The following is a 19520-nucleotide window of genomic DNA, read 5'->3' on the forward strand; positions in this document are numbered from 1 at the left end:
GTGGAATAATGCCTATATGGTCTCAAATTTCTTTTTTTTTTTGCATATTGTAAATGCAATTTTTTGCATATGTAAAATTAAGAAGTCTTTTATGTTCAAGGCATTGTCCAAAAATACAGTTAAAAATAACAACATTGTGAAAAATTACAATTCAAAAGAACTGTTTTCTATTTGAATATATTTTATATAATTTGGCAAAGTAATCAGTGTCGTTCATGATGCTTCAGAAATCATTCTAATATACTGAATCAGTGATCAAATTTCTTATCAATGTTGAAAATGGTTGTGCTACTTAATATTTTGGTGGAATTTTTATTCAGCTTTCTTAGAACGTTTTATGCTTTTGAAGCTTTTTTTTTTTTTTTTAATTGAACATCTTTACTGTCAATTTTGGCATCCTTGCTGAATAAAAGTATTAATTTCTTTAAAAAATAAATCTTACTGACCCCAAACTTTCGAATGGTAGTGTACATACTATATTTGGTAGGACTAGCATGATAGTATGCATAACTACACTCCCTAACTAAGTGTGAGGTGTGTGCAAGAGATGGCTTATCCTCTCTGCTCTAGTGTATGCAGGTGTGCTAAGCAGGAGAGGGTGTGTGTGTTCATGTGGGTTACAGGAAATGGAGTTAAATCTGGAAGATAAAATGGTCACATGAACACACACACACACACGAAGAACTGAACCATGCTTGCCTTATCTGCAGTTTGATGCAGTGCTCACCAGGTGGATGGTACAGACTGGTATTCTAACACACACACACACACATTATGCACAGGGGTTTTCCAGTCAAAGAAATTAGACATTCACTCATGAGCAATACATCTTGAGTTGGTTACACATAAGACATGCAACTATGCAACTATGTGCAGCGTCACAACTGTGTGAGACAGGAGCACTTCTGTCTCTCAAACACAGACTGTTGTAAGAGCATTTAGGAAACGCCTTTATTTTAAAACCCCAAACCTAAGGAATTCAGGGTTAAGGAACTGAATTCCTCCCTAAGTGCTGAGGGTCATTGCAGTGCTTCTGGGGAACAGTGAAGGAAAGTGCTGATAGCTGTCATGCTAACTGCATATTATATCCTGATGGGAGTGTCCGTCTTTCCTCACAGCTACCATTACAGTACATTTACACAATAACACAGACTGACACAAAACACATGAATCTGAGAAGACCACCTGAGGTATGTTTTTATATCAGATATCCGTGCGACATGAAATAAATCCAGCGGATAGAAGTGTATTTCTTATGACGATGAAATACAATCACTTTTTCACTTCCAAACATCAGAGTTGTGTGCTGACATTCAGATCACATTTCAGTCTGATTTCATCCGCATAAAAATACACACTCTGACATTTAGATGTGATCTGTGCTATTGTTTAGAGTGTGTGTATGTGTGTGTGCTGGGGCTTTGCAGCAGCTTGTTGAGAGCAGGAGTAACATTCCTAAACGACTGTGATAATTGTATAATTCCTGTGGGTTCCTCCTCCAGCTCCACTTCTCCTTCCATCATTGTCTTCTTCCTCTCATCCTGTTTTTCCTCCATGCTTCTTCCATTATACTGCTAACATTAGGAGTTTTAATGGAGCTAGCTGTTTGAGTCTCAACACAAACTGTCTGGAACCATTTAACTGTATCATCTTCAAACAACCTCTAACTGTCTCTCTGTATCATCTTAATAAAATTCACAACTCTCTTACTGTATCATCTTCATAAAATCCAGAACCGTTTCACTATCCAGAACAATCTCACTGTATTATCATCTTCAAACAATCTAGAACTACTGACATAATTCAAAACTATTTTTGGATTATTCACTATGTGTGTCTCACGCCTAATTAATCCTGCAGGTATCAGGGCTTCTTATATAATGATCAAATGTTGAATCAGACTGTTTCATCATGAGTTTTAGTAGTAGCTAACTGTATTATCTTAAAATCAAGAACCGTCTCATCGTCATAGAACCAAGAACCGTCTCACTGTCTCATCTTCTAACAATTCAGAACTGTTTTAACGTATTATATTCAAACAAATCAAAAATGTCTCACTGCATCATCTTCACCAAACCAAGAACCGTCTCACCTTCTTACAATCTAGAATCGACTTACTGCATTATCTTCAAACAAATCAGAACTGTTTCACTGTATTATCAAGAACTGTCTCACTGTGTCATGCTGATATAATCCAAAACAACTTCACATTCATTCTGTTTTACTAAACTATCCACACACACTAATTAGGAGCGTCTCACGCTCAATTAGTCCTGCAGGTATCAGGGCTGATTATATAATGATTAAGTGTAGATTGAATCTACTCAAGCTCTGTACTAATATCATCTTCCACAAACACACACATCAATGTGATAAAATCTCCCAGCTGTTGATGAAGCTATCACAGTGATCAATCATCTGCAGAGTGGCAGCACACTGGTTCATGGTCTGATGTGCTAGCTGAAGGTTTGCTGAGGGTTACTTTACAACCCATGATGCCTGGAGCAAAACCAGACAATTGTCAGCCACTTCACTTCACATAAGCTGCCAGAGAAAACCAGTTTTAATTTCCCTGAATAAAGCAACATTTGCTAGCGTGGGAAAACAATCATCAGCACTGCCTCAAAGAGCTCTCTCTCTCTTGCTCTCTCCATTTTGAATTAAAGGTGCAGTAAGTGATTTCATCCGTTTTGCTTAATTCAACCACAAGCCTTTAAAACCAGACAGACGGGGTTTCTAATTGAAGCTCTGACTAAACAAGTGTGAATTCTAAGCACACTTATTTCAGTGAAATACCTTTAAAATTATGGCATTTGCAATATAAAGTTGGGTTTGCTTAAAGCAGTTTTTGTCCTGTGTTGGCGCATTTCCTATTAAAACAAGACTTGAGTGAGACATATCGAAGCACATGTCCCTTTTTTAAAAATAAATAAATAAATAATAATATGCTGTTGTTTTCAAAAGAAGGTCAAATTATGAATTGATGAATTGTTCACAATAAGATTTATAACATTAATTTAAAATATAGATATAATGAAAATAGAAGTGAATTTTCATTTCATGCCAAATTTGAGTTACAGTCAAAAGCCACATTTTGCAACTTTCTAGTCGACTGCAGGTGAGGTGGGGAGGGACGTCCAGATTTTAGAGAACATTTGACTGGTCAAAATCTGTGTAGCTGCACACACTTGCGCAACTGATCTGGAATCTCTACAGAAACAAGCCCCAGCATGGCAGCCTGACGGGTACAGAGACACACCCTAAATCAACAATGCCTACAATCACCTTTCTTTCTCTCTCACTCTCCCTGAAGTCACCCATGATCAACAACACACTAGCTGAGAGCATTAGAGCAGGAGTCCCTGTGTCTAACTCCACCTCCTCCAAACCCCTGCAGGTCTCCTATCTGATTCACACGTGTATCTTTGAGATTACACATGTGTAAAGGAAAAACACACCGCAGAAACATGCTTCCCCAGAACAGCTACAGATTTCCCCCCCTGAACTAGAATTCAGTGATTTATAGGAATTCTATGAGCGATTGACAGATAAGAACGTCTGAGATGATACAAAAAAGTAAAAATCAATCAAAACATTTTTATTTTATTTTTTTTTCAAAGTTGAGAATCAAAAAAAAGTGTCATTGTAGAAACAGAATATTTGTATTCATGTTCGTTTCATACATTTCATTCATATATTTTTGTAAAATATTATAATTGCATTTTTGATAAAAATTGTTGTTTAACAATTCAGAGTAATAAAATCAAGTAATATCAATAAGTTTTCATAGGGTTACTTGGGGTTAATTCTTAAATAAATAAAAAAAATAAATTGTATATATATATATATATATATATATATATATATATATATATATATATATATATATATATATATAGTTAAAATAAACCACACCTTACTGACACACAGTTATGATGGTCTACAGTGGTCCTTTCTGTGAGATCATTTCCTGTTTATAGTTGTCACATGGCAACACAATGGCTTCCTGCAAACAGGTTGCACCACACTGACAATAATTTGGTACACAAATTTTTTTTCTTAGAAAAAAACACTTATATATTATATATGGCAACTACTTATGCCAACATTAATGCTGACATTCTTGAAAAATGTAATGTAATGTAAGTTTTTATTAATACCTCAAAAGTTACACAACTTTGTCCCACAAAAATATTAGAATGGCATTTAGCTCAAAGTATAGTCTTGTCTGTGTGAATTGAATATAGTAATAATAATAATAATAATAATTTTAGGTTCTAAGAAAAACGTCGTTTTGCGACTTTAAGAATTAGAAATATTTGGGGATTAATAAATGAAATTTTGCAAACAAGTGAAAGAAAGACACACACACTTTACTTTTTACTGAAAGTAAAACCTTTTTGAGACCAGAATATCAGGGAGCACACATTTTAATGATTAACCCCATAAAACAAACACTGGAGCAAACAAAGAGTACAGAAAGTTTTAGACACATCTAACTTTAGTCCTGACTTTGTATTATAATAATTACACATGAAGTTTTAGCGTCGTGTTAGCAGACAGGGCAGGGCTGTTACCTGTAACTTCTGGATCCCTCGGTTTCCTTGTTCGGCTGTAAAATCCTTTATATCGGTCGGTCCATGTGAATGTGGTCTGGAAAGTTCAGGTGAGGCATTTCCACGGTATTCTGGTTTTCTTAGGAAACTCTTGTTCCTTAGAGAGCGACCAGTCTTGAGCAGTCCTTGTAGACCGTGCTCTTAACTGGCTTGAGAAACTCCTCTCTGCTCAATCCTCAAGAGGCTCCAGGTGAGAGTTAAAAGGGAGTTTCCAAGCGCTGTCAGGTCCTGCGGCTCAGTGGCGCCACCCCGCGGCCACAGAATGAACAGACACACGTCCCATAGACGTGATTACCCAACACGCTGATTAAAGGAGGGGAAAGATTTATGTGTCATTAGTTACTTACAGGACGTGATGCTTAGTCATCCAGGACATAGTTTTATGAATTAAATACAAATTTAATTAAAATCAATTATTGAAATATTTTTTATTAAATTATTAAAATATATCAGGATTAAATATATAAAATAGATTCAATTTAATGTATATAGGTTATAATTTATCTATTATATTAATATATGTATATTAGTGTCTTACACACAATTTCCTGTTTTTAAGTGTCTGAGTAGGCAGATCCAGCCGCTACATGCATTTCTCATAATACATATTTCTGTTTCATTATGGGAATTTTTTCTGTTTTCTGATACTTACTAGTTTTACTATTTGTTCCTTCACGAAATATGCTATCATTCAAACCCATTATTCTAGATTAGGACAAAGAGAATTAAAATGCACAAATATGTAGATCAGACAGATTTCTCGAGTGCATTGCTTGAGAACATCTTTTCGATTTGCTAAAATTGACCTCAAGACCATAGAGAGCTGCTTCACGCACCTGTGAAACACACCTTCATCTGAACTGTGTTTCACACTTTCTCTCGTCAGATGAGGTTTGCAGGTTAAAGGTAAAAACTTTACATTACAATTACATATATATCATTCTTATGTAATAGTTACCAGTTGAAGAAAACAAAGAAAAATCACACAATGAGTGTACTAGATAGATATTATGTAAGAAACTTGCAGCCTTTCAGTCTAATTTGTTGGTTTGTTTTCAGATAACATACAGGGCATGCATGAGAACTGCCAAGATGTTGTTTACTTTACCGGTAAATATTATTATGTTGCTCATGAGACTTCTACCTAAACAGATCACAGCTCTACAGCAAAAAGAAGAAAATGAGAAACAGGAGAGAAAGGCATTTGAGTTGAATTGGACAAACTTCAAAATCATAACCAAAAATCAGACCTGAAAAAATATATATGCAGTAGACTTTCTTTGCCACAACCTTTTTGTAATAATAATAATAATAATAAATATTTAATAATAAATAAACATCTATTTATTTAAAATGAATCAAATGTTGTATTTAATAAATAAAATCTTTATTTGCAAATGTTCCCCACAACCAGAGCTTTTTTGTTTTTATTTGATTTTTATATCATGTAGCAACAAAAATAAGCTCATACATAAAATATTTGATTTTATTCATTTTAAGTTTTATTTAGTTTAAATAGTATTTTTAAAATGAGTTTTATTTTTATTTAAATAAAATGATTATTAAAAAAATATTTTACAAATAAAATAAAACAAATAAAATTAAAATAAATATAAAACATTTATGAATAAATAATATTGGCCTATATATTTACAGTGCCCTCCAAATATGAGCAAAGTGAAAATAATTCTGCATCGTTGATATTTTTGATATTTCATTCAAAAAATTCACAAAAGTGAATTTAAACAATTGAAACAGGAAAAACAATTGAAAATGGGGAGAAAATCTCATAATGAAATAAATGTTTTTCTCCAATGCATGCTGGCCACAATTATTGGCAGCCCTAGAAATTCTTAATATCTCTGAAGTATATTCCCTTTTATGTTTGCATTTTTTAGCACACCAGGGTGACTAGGAGCACGAAATTGTCAAGCCATGACTTTCTGTTCCACGGGAATATAAATATGAGGAACACAAAAGCCAAATTCCCTTAATCATCCATCACAAGGAATAAAAAAAAAAGAGTTCTGATGTGCAGAACAAGATTTTGTTGAGCTTCACAAAATAGAAAGTGGCTGTAAGAAAATCGCTAAAGCATTGAAAATCCCCATTATTTGCACCATTAGGCCAATTAAGAGGTTCCAATAAACTACAGATGTTACAAATCTGCCTGGAAGATGACGTGTGTCTATCTATATCATCCTAATGCATGGTGAGGAGGAGAGTTTGAGTGGCCAAAGACTCTCCAAAGATCCCAGATGGAGAATCGCAGAGATTAGTTGAGTCTTGGGGTCAGACAACCTAAAAAATCCTTGTGGCAGGGCTGACACACAAGAGCATACACTGCTTGCGTCCAGCAGATATTCTCCAAAATGGTGCTACACTGAAACAGAGGAGACGAATTGTATAAAACAATATAAAATTGTACAATATATAATTGTATATTGTTGAATAAGATCAGTTTTGTTTTCTTTGCGCAGAAAGTGTTCTCGTCGCTTCATTAAATTCAGATTGAACCACTGATGGCGGATGGACTATTCTGACGATGTTTTTCATACTTTTATGGACCTCGACAGTGTAATTTACTATGCAGTCAATGGGACAGTCATAAGCCATCCAGTTTTCATTCAAAATAGCTTAAATTGTGTTCCGAAGACGAATGTAGCTTTTTCAGGTTTGGAACGACATGGGGATAAGTGATTAATGACAACATTTTCATTTTGGGGTGGAATAACCCTTTAAGCTATAACCTTGACTGAAAGAAAATGAAAAAATAAATTTGACAAATTCACTCAATTCAGGTTTATTTTTGATTTATAATCAATAACTCACTGCTTAACATTGACAGTAGTTCAGTGTATTGTTTCACAGAGTGTTTTAACCCATGTTGTCAGTACAAACTTACTTTTCTTAGAGCTCAAACATTACACCTTCCTTTAGCCTCAAATTGCTCTAAACGGAGGGCACTTGACATAACAGCCTGACACGTCGACCATTACACTAAACACACATGCTCATTAACTGCTCAAACTGCAGTTGTTTTGGAGCGGTGATCTCAGTTATTTAAGACACTTCTTATTAAGTATGACCACAGACATTTAGGTTAGTTTGCACTTGAGTTTGATAGGTATACATTTAGTCAATAACCAAAGAAGAGCTCCTTTGATTTTACTACTGGAGAGAAATTGGGTACCGTCATGGCTCAGTCAACAAGCAGATATAAAAAAAAAAAAAAAAAAAAAAAAAATTCTCAGTGCTGCATGTAGCTAAATGTGTCCATCTAGTGTTTGTTTTACATTGTTTGAATGCATCTATTCATTATCCTGTTAGATTGGACTTTATTCAATGATTGGATGTTTGAATACTTTGGTTTCCAAACCATCTTAAAATATACATTTTTAATTATTATAATGACAATAACTGAGGTGCAAAAAAAAAAAAAAAAAAAAAAAATTGCTATTGTACCATTCTAAAGCTGTACTGTCAAAAAATCTGTTGGTCTCATCGAGGAGACATCTGAAGGGAAACAAAAAAAAAAAAAAAAAAAAAAAACAGAAAATACGAAAAAAAAAAAAGTTAACGGCCCAAAGTGTCTGTCAGGGGTCACTGGGCAGCATCTTAAAGCACATTTCTTTTGTTAAAACTAAAAAGATTGGTAAAACATCACATTAAAAGTGCAAATCCTCATTAAAAGAAACATTTTCAAAAAGATAAAAATCAAAGTTGTGTGTGATACAGATTTCACAATGATCTGATTATTTTGTGCAAAGTGTAGTCCATCCAAAATAAGTCTTCAGTGGCTCACAGGTTCATGTTCCTACTGAAGTAACACACATCATCCATCGCTGCTGTGATTCTGTGAAAATGGACAGATATGAGATTTAAAATATTCTGCAACAAAACTTTACATACTTCACTATCGTGGGCAGGGGCACTATTTATTATGGATTCACACTTTTAAAGTTTGTTTACAAAATTTAAACCGAGAAAAGGCAAAAGTGGTGTGGAACAAAAAGGGTGTCTTTACCTCTGGGCCTGGTATCCTCCCTGACACAGGTTTACTAAAGCATATAGGTGTCTCAGAGCATATTCATACTGCAATAAGAGAGAAAAGACATCACGCACAGCAAAGCACAAGCAAATCATGCAGATGAAAGGGGACAAGGATGCCCGTTTAAGCTGACTGTTCGTACCTTTTGCTGGTGCCAGTTAAAGCAGTGTTTCTTGTAGTGGTTGACAGCAGTTTTATAACATTCATACTCCGTGAGTTCTTCACGTCCTTCCAGGTAATCCTGCACTTCCTCTTTCTCCTGCACCACATGCTCCACGAGCTTACGCATGGTATTACCAAGCAGCTCCCGCACCTACACATACACAAACAAACAAACATATAATCCATTATAATATGATCTTCTTGACTGAAGTCTGTCACATACATCACTTACAGTATGTAACATACACTAATATTAAAAAGTTTGGGGTCAGTAAGATTTAAGTTTGAGTATTTTATGCTCACCAAGACTGGGTTTATTTGATCGAAAACACCATTAAACCTGCAATTTTGTTGATTTAAAAACATTTAAAAAGTAAATAATTTCTGTGATGCCAATGGAGAATCTTCAGCAGCCATTAAGCCAGTCTTCATTGTCACATGATCATTCAGAAACCATTCTAATTGGAGATTTGGTGTAGAGGGCTGCATTGGGTTTGAGCTCTCGCGGGACCCAACGCAAATCTCGTGGGAGCGGGCGGTTTTACCTTTGCTGCGGGCAGGAGTGGGCAGTCAGAAAATTTTGCGGGAGACCCGCATGGAACGGTGAGATTTGGTGTGTAATAGAAATGGAGTCAACATTAAATTGAGAAGAAAATTAAAGCGGCTATTTACTTGACAAAAGCAAAGCAAGGCAAGTCAGACATGTGGAAACAATTCTCAATTGTCACTGAAAAATATTGGAAAGAGTTAAACATAAGTTGCATGCACAAGGACATAAATCTGGTACCTCTGCCCCGAGACGGCATACCTATTTGTTAAGTTTTATGTACTTAAGTTAAAGTTATTTCATATTTTGCTTTGGCTCATTTAGTCTACTTAAACTGTTTGTTAACAGTTGGTCATTGCACACAGAGTCCGAAATTGTGCGTTTGTGTCGTTTTTTTTCTTATTCCTCATCCTATCAAAATGCATGCTACGGATGCAAAAATGCAGAAATCGAACCCGATGCAAATTTTTTTATGACGGATGAAAGTTTCGGAGGCAGTAAATGTGACAATGTGATGTCATTTATTTTTTTTTTTACATTCGAAAATTTCAGACTGGGTGTGCAATGACCTTTAAACTGTTTGTTTAGTAAATCGTTTGGTGCTTGTGTATCAAGCAGTAGGCTGCTTTTAAAAACTGAGGTGCTGCCATTTGTGCTTTTGTTTTAACGGTTAATGTTTTATAACGCTAATAAAAAATATTTTATGTTTTTGTCACGTGCGGTGCTTTGGTTTAGCATTACTTCATCTTATTTAAACGCAATCATGTATGTTTAAAGCCTGCTATTCTGGATGTTAAGTTGAACGAATATTTGAGTATGTGTAGTCGACATTTTTTACAAGCTCTGAGAGAAAGTCCACGGTTGCGGGCGGGAGTGGAACGCGCGGGTTGCGGGAGCGGGCGGTCCTGGTCAGAAATTGCGGGTTTAAGAAAACAGTCCCACGCAGGGCTCTAATCTGGTGCTCAAGAAACATTTCTTATGATTATCAATGTTGAAATCAGTTGTGCTGCTTAATATTTTTGTGGGAATTATACTTTTTTTTCTCAGGAGTCTTTGTTTAATAGAAAGAAAATAACCACTTATTTTAAATGCAAATCTTTTGTGAGATTATAATAAAAAAGCACCAAATTTTTGAACAATTAATACAATTTTAACACTTAAAATAAATTAATAAATGATCTGTTTAAATTGTTGGGTAAAAAGCAGTGCTTCAAACCTGTAGATGTTCATGGATTTCTTTCATGTAACCGACAACAGCATTAACGTCATTGGTCTTCTGGAGTTTTCTCTTCATGATTGCAAGGGGCACGTCGGGGCTGCTCATGAGGTCATGTTCAGTAATCACAGGCAACGACACAGGCTCAGGTGCCTTATCAAGACCTTTCGAATTACCCTGGAATGCAATCACCCTCATGTGGGCCAGTGTCTAAAACACAAACAAACCAACGGTTACATTTGGCAAGTACAGATATGCAGTAGTCAGAACAGCATTTTGGCTTTTATCAAACACTTTCTTGTCAATAAAGTACACATGACTATAAATGGAAACGTTCTGAACTAGCTGGGAATGTGAGACATTTAGCCATTTAGTAATCGATTACTTTGCAGCACAAATAATTAAGCCTTCACTAATGCTGATCAACTTTGCAATCGGTGCTTGGTAGTCTAAAGACAGTGCTTTTTCCTTAATGCATGTGCTAATTTTTTATATTTACTAAATGTCTTTTACATCTTAGACACCGTGTTTGTGAGTGTATTACCTTGTTTCCATACTGCATCACATGGCTAGTGTTGGTTTTGGCCTTTACGATCTTGAACTGTTTGGCCAAAGTCTCTTTGCTCAGATCCTCCTAAAGAAACAAACATAATTTGAAACACTTTCCCATCGTATGGTCTGCGTGACTCCAGATTCTTTCTGTATGTCTGTATTCAGGGTTGTGAGATGCTCTGCTAGCAACATGATTAGACTGCTGCTCATACTGAAAAAAATGCTCTTCTCTTCTAGCTTTCTTAAATCTGGACCTAAACAAAGTTCTCCGTCAGATGTGTACTAACCACATCAGAGTCTTCCATCCAGTTGACACTGTACAAGTCTCCCAGGTAGGTGTCTCTGGCCTCATCATAGTAACAGGCATATGAGGACTCATCAGGGTTGGCAGCGGTGGTAGCATAGACTGGGATACAAAGAGAGAGGAGACACGGATTATATGTATGGTATTATTTACACACAGCAGCATGTATGATGGTGTTAAATAAACACTCACCATTAATATCAACTGGCAGAGGCTTCATCATAGACCCAGATTCACAGGCCTCAACATAAAACACCATCTGTGTGTGCCAGAAAGGATTTATTAAAAATAAAATGAAATTTTTAAAAATATATGATTGTATCTTATGGGCAAATGCAAGTAATGGTCACCTTCTTGTATTTGTTGTTTTGGTGCATGTAATTGATGGTTTCCATCAGATCATCTACAAGAAGCTAAAAACAGAGAAAAGTAGAAGAATGATTTACAGTAAGTTTCTACAGATGAAAGCCATCTATGAGGCACTTACAACATTCACATTAATTTATAAAACATGTCATGCATAAGGAAGTGAAGCAATAACTCCCCCACCTGATGATCAAGCAAAATTACTGGAAAAGTCGTCACTGCAGCAAGTTGTCAATGCAACTCGCAGCTAAACCTCATGCGAGTTAAATGTGTTACTCATATGAGATCTTTCTATGTCAGCTGACCTATCATCCGGGATTTTTTTATTTATTTATATACATTTTAAACTATTTACTTATGTTGATTATATAATTTGTAATGAAACTAGAGAAACATAAAATAGAATCATTTATACTAGTGGTCTTAGACTTTTGGAAAGAACGGTGTAGTGTGAGTAAAAAGGATCTGAAAGGATCTGACTCAGCTAAATGACCACAGGAAGCAGAAAGTGCTTACATCGTCATTAGGGAAGGCCAGCAGACCTGGGGCTCCGTGATCAGTGAAATACACAAACACATGATCATTTGGACCACTGCCAGGAAAAAGAAGAATAAAAAAATAAAAAAAATACACTGAGAAAAGCAAGCATATCATAAGACCTGTTTTTCCACATATCTGACTCAACATGCACAAACAGAGACAAGAGACTGGGATTTCACAGGAACTGAAGACAATAAATTTAGGAAGACACTAAAATCTACTAAAAGCTAATTTACACTTCAACAACATGTTAGTGACCCCCCCCCTCTGCCACAGTTTTTATGGGAACTTGCCTTTTCAGCACTTTTCCAGAGCCTCCCTTCACACTGGCAGCATCACCTTTCAACACCGCCAGGAAGTTCTGAGGAGTCACATCCTATATAACATACACACAATATTATTAAGTAGATGATAAACACACCTCTTGCTACTTCAAATCTCAGATTCAGAGGTGCACGTATCGACTCACATCACCAGTGTAGTCCTTCAGCACTCCTTTGTAAACATCTGATCCATTGGGTCTGTTTATGACCACCCCCGGAGTAGGGTTACTGGACACACACAAAAACACGGTCATATGAACCTCTGTGCTGAAAAGGCTTTTGGATTTTAAGGTGCAAAACTGGCAAATTGATTCTTAAAAGCATAAATATAAAAAGACCTCTTTCTTAACTTATCAAACACAGGTTAAAATTTAACCCCTAAACCATGTGACTAAGCCAACTATCAGAGAACACATTGCTTTCTTTCATGGTTTAACACCATGAACACATGACCTACATAGGAGTTCATAAAAACGCCACTAAAGCAATAAATGTCACAGCTGTACAACTTCCAATAAAAATATAGACAAATGTTACAGTGTGTGTGTAGAATAGATATTTTTTCTCAAATATAGATATTAAATTAGGACTATATTAATATTATACTCTTTAGACATAGGCTCCGTTTGGTTTATGAACCCTAAAAAGCAGCATACACTCCGTATACATTCATGACACAAACATCGTAAATGCCAGCCACTATCACTACCATGAGAGAAAAACCTGACAAGTTACAATTCATGCATTTTTCCTGTTGGCAGACTAAGTCTCCTGGTGGTTAAATTAGAAATGTGTGACTTCTGCAAAGGAACGGACTCAAAGCTTTGTTTCTTATCTTTTTTTTTTTTTTTTATCTGAAACAGCTAACAACACATTCTCTACAGTCTGAGGCAATGAGGGTAAAGTGCTTGTTCTTCCATCACTATTGGATTTGAGTAAAGTTACTCCAGGTCATGAATCATTTCTTACTAGGCTTGATCCAATATCTCTTGGTTTACCAGAACAAAGATCTCACTATACCAGTGGTTCTCAACCATAGTCAGCAAACTTCCAAGGGGGACCAAATAAATCTTAAAATTATCTACTGCAAATTGTTAATATACCTAAAATTAAACTCTTAACATGCTAAAAGAACACCAAAATGAAGATGTACAAGATTAAACTGACATATTTTTTGTAGTTTAAATGATTTTAATTAAAAAAAAAAAAAAAAAAAAAAAAAAAAAGTACAAGAGATACATATAAGCTTTGAATATTGTTTTTGACAAATTGAGGGCCATGAAGTCAAAAAGGTTGAGAACCACTACACTATACTAGTTTGTTTAAATAATAGAAGTCCTACTCACTCAGGGCTCTTAGCAAGATCGTCATACATCATCACCACAATCTGCTCATCGGGAATTCCGTTCTTATGGACAATCTGGTACGCATGGCACACGTCAGCCTATACACAAACACAACAGAATAAATATCTAAACAGACTTCAGATATGACAACTAACAGTTTGGAAAAACCCATGTACTTTCTCCACCTCAAAGATCAGTTCCACTCTCACCTGGTGTCTGTAATTGTACCAGCCATTCGAACCAGCCACAATGACGACCCAGTGCTTCCCATTTTCTGGCTGCTCGGCAGGAAAACCACTCACTACCAGCCCCAGGCTCAGGGCAAGACCTAAAACTGCTACTGTCTGTAGTCTCATCTCCACAATCTACTGGGAACAGAGATGCAAAATAATCAGAGAAATACAACATGCATGCTATTAAGTTTAAAGATTGTAAACTTCCTTTAAAAAAAAAAATAATATACATGCATATTGTAAATACCCATTACAACCTTTACAGCTATGCAAATAACGCAGTGTTGACTATCACGTGTTACAGGAAGGCAGAGACAAAATATTAAGTGTTAAAAATATAGGTGTTCTTTTGATTTTATTTTTATCAAAAGCTTCCCAATACATTGAACATTTCATATTTACAAAAATCAACCGTAGTTAATTAATACAGCTATTTTTTTACAACTATAAAACCATAGTAATTCTCCTTCAAACGGAAAAAGATATCAGTTTGTTAAAGGTCTCATTTTAGATGATAACGGTATCAAATACTACATTTAATTGTGGTAATAAATTACTGTAACTTTAAAAACGATTGTTTACTATGGTATATTTTGTAAGTGGTCTCGTAATCATCCTATAAACAAACAAGGACGTCAGACTACAATAAAAACAACAGGCCATAGCGGATTTAAACTGTACTCCTGTTAGCTGAATTCGGTATTTACCCTGGAGTTGATTACTTATACAAACCATAACCAAATAAAACAGGCAGGAGCATTATAAAATAAAAATATAAGTAGTTTCTTTGCCCTTACCTGTTCTGTACGCGCTGCCCGAGCTGCCTGTACCGGAGCTTCGCGACGCTTTATTAGAGACAACTTAACGAGGACGCATACGCAGCAGCCAATCAGCGCAAACGGACTCCGTGTGCCATCCAATCAGCTCAACGTGCCTCAGTGCAGCATCCAATCACCTTTGACCTCTGGGCGGAGCCTCAACTGACCACGAGACTACTCGGTCATGTGCTTAGTTGACTGAAAACAAAACAAAAAGAGAAGAACTTTTCTGAAGTATAGAAGTAGAGTAATGCATTGAAGTGGTCTGCCACTTGACAAGGAAAGTCTAACCGTTATGAAACTTCAAGGGAAATGCCTCAGCTCTTTTAGGGGATTTAATAATTGGTTAGAAAAAGTTTATTAATAATTTTTGCTGAGAAGCCGCATCACAGATACCTGCCATTCCTTCTTTCTTTTTTTTTTCTTTTTTTTTTACTATCTGGGCAAAAAAAAATCGAGCACATGATCAGGTCACCGGTTTGTCATATGACTGCTGCACCCACGCATATTTTTATAGCTGGGTTGGTCTCACCTGTTGTGCTGTTTTTACAGGTGTCGTAAAAAGAATCAGGAACAGAGCATGGCTTGATGTATCTGTAAGCAGCCATTTTACATGCTAATGCTCACTGTTGATTCAGATCAGTCTATAATTATCTGTAGCTAGTACTGGTAAATTCCTTCTGCAGCTTCTCAAGTCATTTACTAATAACGATTCTCTATCTTTAGGCTAGCTTATTGAGACTATAGTTTAATTATGAACAGTGTTGGGCAGTAACTAGTTACTAGTAACTTAGTTACTGTAATAATATTACTTTTTTGCAATAGTGTAATTACTAATAATATTACAGTTACCATCCATAAAACAGCTTAGTTACTTTTGATGTCTCAACCCTGCTGATTTAAAATCCAACAATAAAATAATATGGAAAAGCGTATATTCAGCAGATAGAAATATTGCACTATATTGATTTTGTCAGGAAAAAATGATGATCTGAACACTTGTGGCTTACTTTACTCTGGCATTACATCCCACCCACATCCCTCTGATCAGCATGCGGTGTATATTACTATAATTAATAATCTTTTTGGAAATTAAACAGCTTCTTATAAACTTATGTGATTTGCTAAAATACATAATGAAATATAATCGTATATGGGTAACGGAGAAATTTAGCTTCAAGCTACACATGACAGTTAATGAGATTAATACAACACTTCTGCTTGAATGTCACTATCAGTCATTGAGTGTTTGTAATAACTTCTGGCTGTGATCCAATGTGGATTTTGGTCAAATGATGAGGCAGAAATATTGTACCGATATCTAGAAGAAATTTATGTGGAAGATGCAGAGTTACAACTTCTGAGGGGCGTGAAGAATAAGTAATGTAACTAGTAGTGTAACTAATTACTTTATTGCCAGAAAGTAATAAGTAACAATATTACTTTTGAAAGTAGTAACTAGTAATATATTACATTCTTTGAGTAGCTAGCCAAACACTGATTATGAATTGCACCTGTAAAACTAGAAATTATGGTTAGTAATACTTGATTTAACTTGGATGACAAGAACCTCTGGGTTCTGGAACTCACAGATCACTGTGAAACCTTTGACACCAAATATGCGTTTTATCTTAGCAATAATTTATTACACCGGTATTAAAGTCCCTCTAATATTAGACTTCACTGTGAATTCTTCTGCAGGTGTACATGACTGCTGACATCCACACGCAAGCTTCTTCCTCAAAAAGTCCCCTCAATATTTTAATAGATTTTCATAAATGATCTCTGATTCCTATTATCAGAGATCCTATGATAGTCTACATAAGAAATATTATATTTAGATATAGAATATATAAATATAGAATTATATAATGTAACATGTTTTGCTCGAGAAAATCTAAATGGCTGGATTACTTACAAAACCTGACTAATAATTTAAACATGAATTACTTTTAATTACGTAATTTCTTAATACTTTCACTTTTTTATTTTGCACTCGGTTCTCCTTGCCATATTTCAGCTTGGTACAGCAGTAAACTACACTTCCAAAATAAACAAACACTACCAAATCACTTCATACATGTCTCAAATCAAGTCATTCCTCCATAACAATCACAAAGTTTGTCACCCAAAAAACACACTTTGTCAAATAAACATTTATCAAAGCTTCATGACATTCATAACTATTTGAATATCTATTAACTAATGTTGCTGTTTTTTGTAAAGTATTTTTAATAATGCTTCTTAGTCCTATATAATGTATGTTACCAATATCGATAAAGAAAATGTAAATATGAAGAAGAAAATGCTACTCCACAATCAGGACTTGTCTATAGATTGTGTTATATTATATTTCCTTCTGTCAATATGAGAGTACCTAAGTGTAACAGGACACCAGTTAAACAGGTTTAGCACACTGTGAAATGTAACATTTCCTCAAAAGCTCTTTATTTTAAGATATTGGATTTATTTATTGATTGCTTTTCTTTATCTTAAAGACATTGTACCGATATACAGATTATGCCAGTGATCACAGCCAATGCAATGAATAACTGCACTTAATCAGTATAAAAAACATTAGTGTTTGGCAAATGGAGCCATTTCCTCGTTAACCAGTCAGTGGTTTGTGTCGTCTCATGACGTCTCATGGCTATTTGATAGGGCATCAACCTTCGTCCCCAAATCACATGAATATGAGTTCATGCCCTAAATGCACTTCGATTCATCCTTCTCATAAAAGAACACCATCAGTCACTCGGGATCAGGACTAAATAATATTTATGCATTGTATTTATTTGTCCTGTAAATGAAAAACAATATAACAAAATGTAAATACAATAATAAATATTCAAAGCCAAATCTTTTTACAGAGACATTTATATATTCATACATAACTACATGTGGTTAAAAACCAATTCTGTCCTCAAGCTAAAGAAAAACGGCAGAAACGAATGTGTCGATGATTTCGCATTTTGCATTCCAAAGGCATCGGTAACCATGGCGATTCAAACCGTGAAGGAATAAATAATGTGTGATCTTAGAAAGTAGTGCACAGCTGCAAATCCAAAACGAAACAAATCATAGTGCAAGTTAAAGTTTCTCATAACACCTCTCTGCTATCAAATGGATCCTCAACAAATTAAACGAGGATGAAGAGTAAGGATGCTCTGTATCAGAAGCACCTGCTTCCTTTTTATCATCATCATCATCCTCACCGTGATCATCTGTATCGACAACTAGTAAAACACAGTCTGTCACATGATTCACTGCATGTCCAGGGCAGCACTGTGCACCTGACTTAATTTGGCAGAAATACAAAATAAAACTTAATTATAGCTGTAATAAAAACTCTTCTCTGCGTGTGCATCAAGCTCGGTTGTAGTGTTCCCTGTGAGTTTACATGTGTTTTCAGACAGCTGATGAGATGCATAGAACCTAAAAAACAGAACGAAACCGCAGCTGCTCGTAAAGGAGAGAGAAAGAGAGAAGAGTTTACAGGAGCTGATCTCTCATGCAGCATATCTGAGGAACACAGCGCAAGGCAGCTTTCTGTCCAGATTTGAGCAAATGTGCTTCTTGCAGCTCTTGCGAGTGTGTATGTTCTCCATTTGCACGATTCCCTGGCTTCCTGCGCCCTGATCAGCAGCTGGAAGTGAGTGTGGCCTCATTCTTCCTCTGGCCTGACATTAGACGAGTGCATCCTCACACTTCTGCCCCCAGTTCAATCACTCCCGTCTCTATAATGGGAACCAATTTATCATCCACCTGGACCAGCAGGATGGTCTTATCAGTGTGAGACCGACTAACCGGATCACGACTGCAAGGCACCCAACGATGAACCACCTATGGAGAGAGAGTGAGCAGTAGGAAATTAGGATAGTACATTTACATTTAGCAGATGCTTTTATCCAAAGCGACTTACAAATGAGGACAATAGAAGCAATCAAAATCACCAAAAGAGCAATGATATGCAAGTGCTATAACATGTCTCAGTTTGCTTAACGCAGTAGAGTGAATTTGGGTGAAAAATGCTTAACTCTCATTTAAAAATATCTAAAAAAGTCCTGAAATATGCTTGAATTCTTAAAAAAATATATATTTTCTTATTTTTCTTTTGATTTCGGTATGAAATATGACATGGACTGTGGACATGTTCTTTGATAGGTTTCATCTGACTCAACCAACAAACAATAATCAAAATAGTATCAGATTATTCAATTATCATGCATTTTGAAAATCACCTGTCCCATGGATCTCCAACTAAAATTAATGATATCCTAAATCATTCCGGGGGATGCTACAGCCAAATATGTGTAACCCATACACAAATATAATATGATACATAATATTACGGTATTACATAGCAACCATATGTCAATATGTGTTTTATTTATATATGCAACTTTGTTAAAACAATATATTTAACTTATATATATACACACACAC

General features: G+C 35.5%; 3 protein-coding genes across 7 annotated transcripts in view; all 3 read right to left on the reverse strand.

Annotated features, from left to right (window-relative positions):
* Window positions 1-4794, reverse strand: part of LOC306884453 (uncharacterized protein) — a 30165-nt gene extending 25371 nt beyond the window's left edge. The window contains exon 1 of the mRNA XM_079440319.1: window positions 4578-4794. The gene's annotated coding sequence lies outside the window, so the exon portion shown is untranslated. The remainder of the gene's footprint in view (window positions 1-4577) is intronic.
* Window positions 4795-7400: 2606 nt separating this feature from the next.
* On the reverse strand, window positions 7401-15232 carry LOC306884458 (legumain-like). Of its 4 annotated transcripts, none has more exons than XR_013785446.1 (15): window positions 15054-15161; window positions 14233-14388; window positions 14024-14121; window positions 12824-12905; window positions 12648-12730; window positions 12331-12406; window positions 11799-11861; window positions 11641-11707; window positions 11432-11550; window positions 11137-11226; window positions 10593-10802; window positions 8810-8980; window positions 8644-8711; window positions 8179-8472; window positions 7406-8072 (listed from the first exon to the last, which is right to left on the reverse strand). XR_013785446.1 is itself a non-coding variant. In XM_079440330.1 (14 exons), the coding sequence occupies exons 2-14, from the start codon at window positions 14377-14379 to the stop codon at window positions 8418-8420; spliced, it is 1329 nt and encodes a 442-aa protein (XP_079296456.1). In that variant the 5' UTR covers window positions 14380-14391; window positions 15054-15232; the 3' UTR covers window positions 7401-8417. The 4 variants fall into 4 exon arrangements, 2 of the variants coding, with proteins under 2 accessions (XP_079296456.1, XP_079296455.1); XR_013785447.1 differs by having other exon boundaries at window positions 7407-8072; window positions 14233-14391; window positions 15054-15147; XM_079440330.1 differs by having other exon boundaries at window positions 7401-8472; window positions 14233-14391; window positions 15054-15232.
* Window positions 15233-17528: 2296 nt separating this feature from the next.
* The window catches only part of LOC306884384 (pecanex-like protein 1), a 36274-nt gene continuing 34282 nt past the window's right edge, over window positions 17529-19520 (reverse strand). For both annotated transcript variants that reach the window (XM_079440199.1, XM_079440198.1), the window contains exon 36: window positions 17529-18917. In XM_079440199.1, the coding sequence (XP_079296325.1) occupies window positions 18777-18917 (141 nt within the window). In that variant the 3' untranslated portion in view covers window positions 17529-18776. The remainder of the gene's footprint in view (window positions 18918-19520) is intronic.

Source organism: Barbus barbus (assembly GCF_936440315.1).
Source record: "Barbus barbus genome assembly, chromosome: 18".
Taxonomy (NCBI): Eukaryota; Metazoa; Chordata; class Actinopteri; order Cypriniformes; family Cyprinidae; genus Barbus; species Barbus barbus.

What these genes read in the sequence shown, in the direction of transcription:
- LOC306884458 (XM_079440330.1), bottom strand. Translation starts at nt 14,379, where the DNA reads ATGAGACTACAGACAGTAGCAGTTTTAGGTCTTGCCCTGAGCCTGGGG. An exon ending in TCTGGAAAAGTGCTGAAAAG is followed by an intron (nt 12,407 to 12,647) that starts GCAAGTTCCCAT and finishes TTTTCCTGGCAG; the next exon opens with TGGTCCAAATGATCATGTGT. An exon ending in TGATGCAGTATGGAAACAAG is followed by an intron (nt 10,803 to 11,136) that starts GTAATACACTCA and finishes TTTGTGTTTTAG; the next exon opens with ACACTGGCCCACATGAGGGT.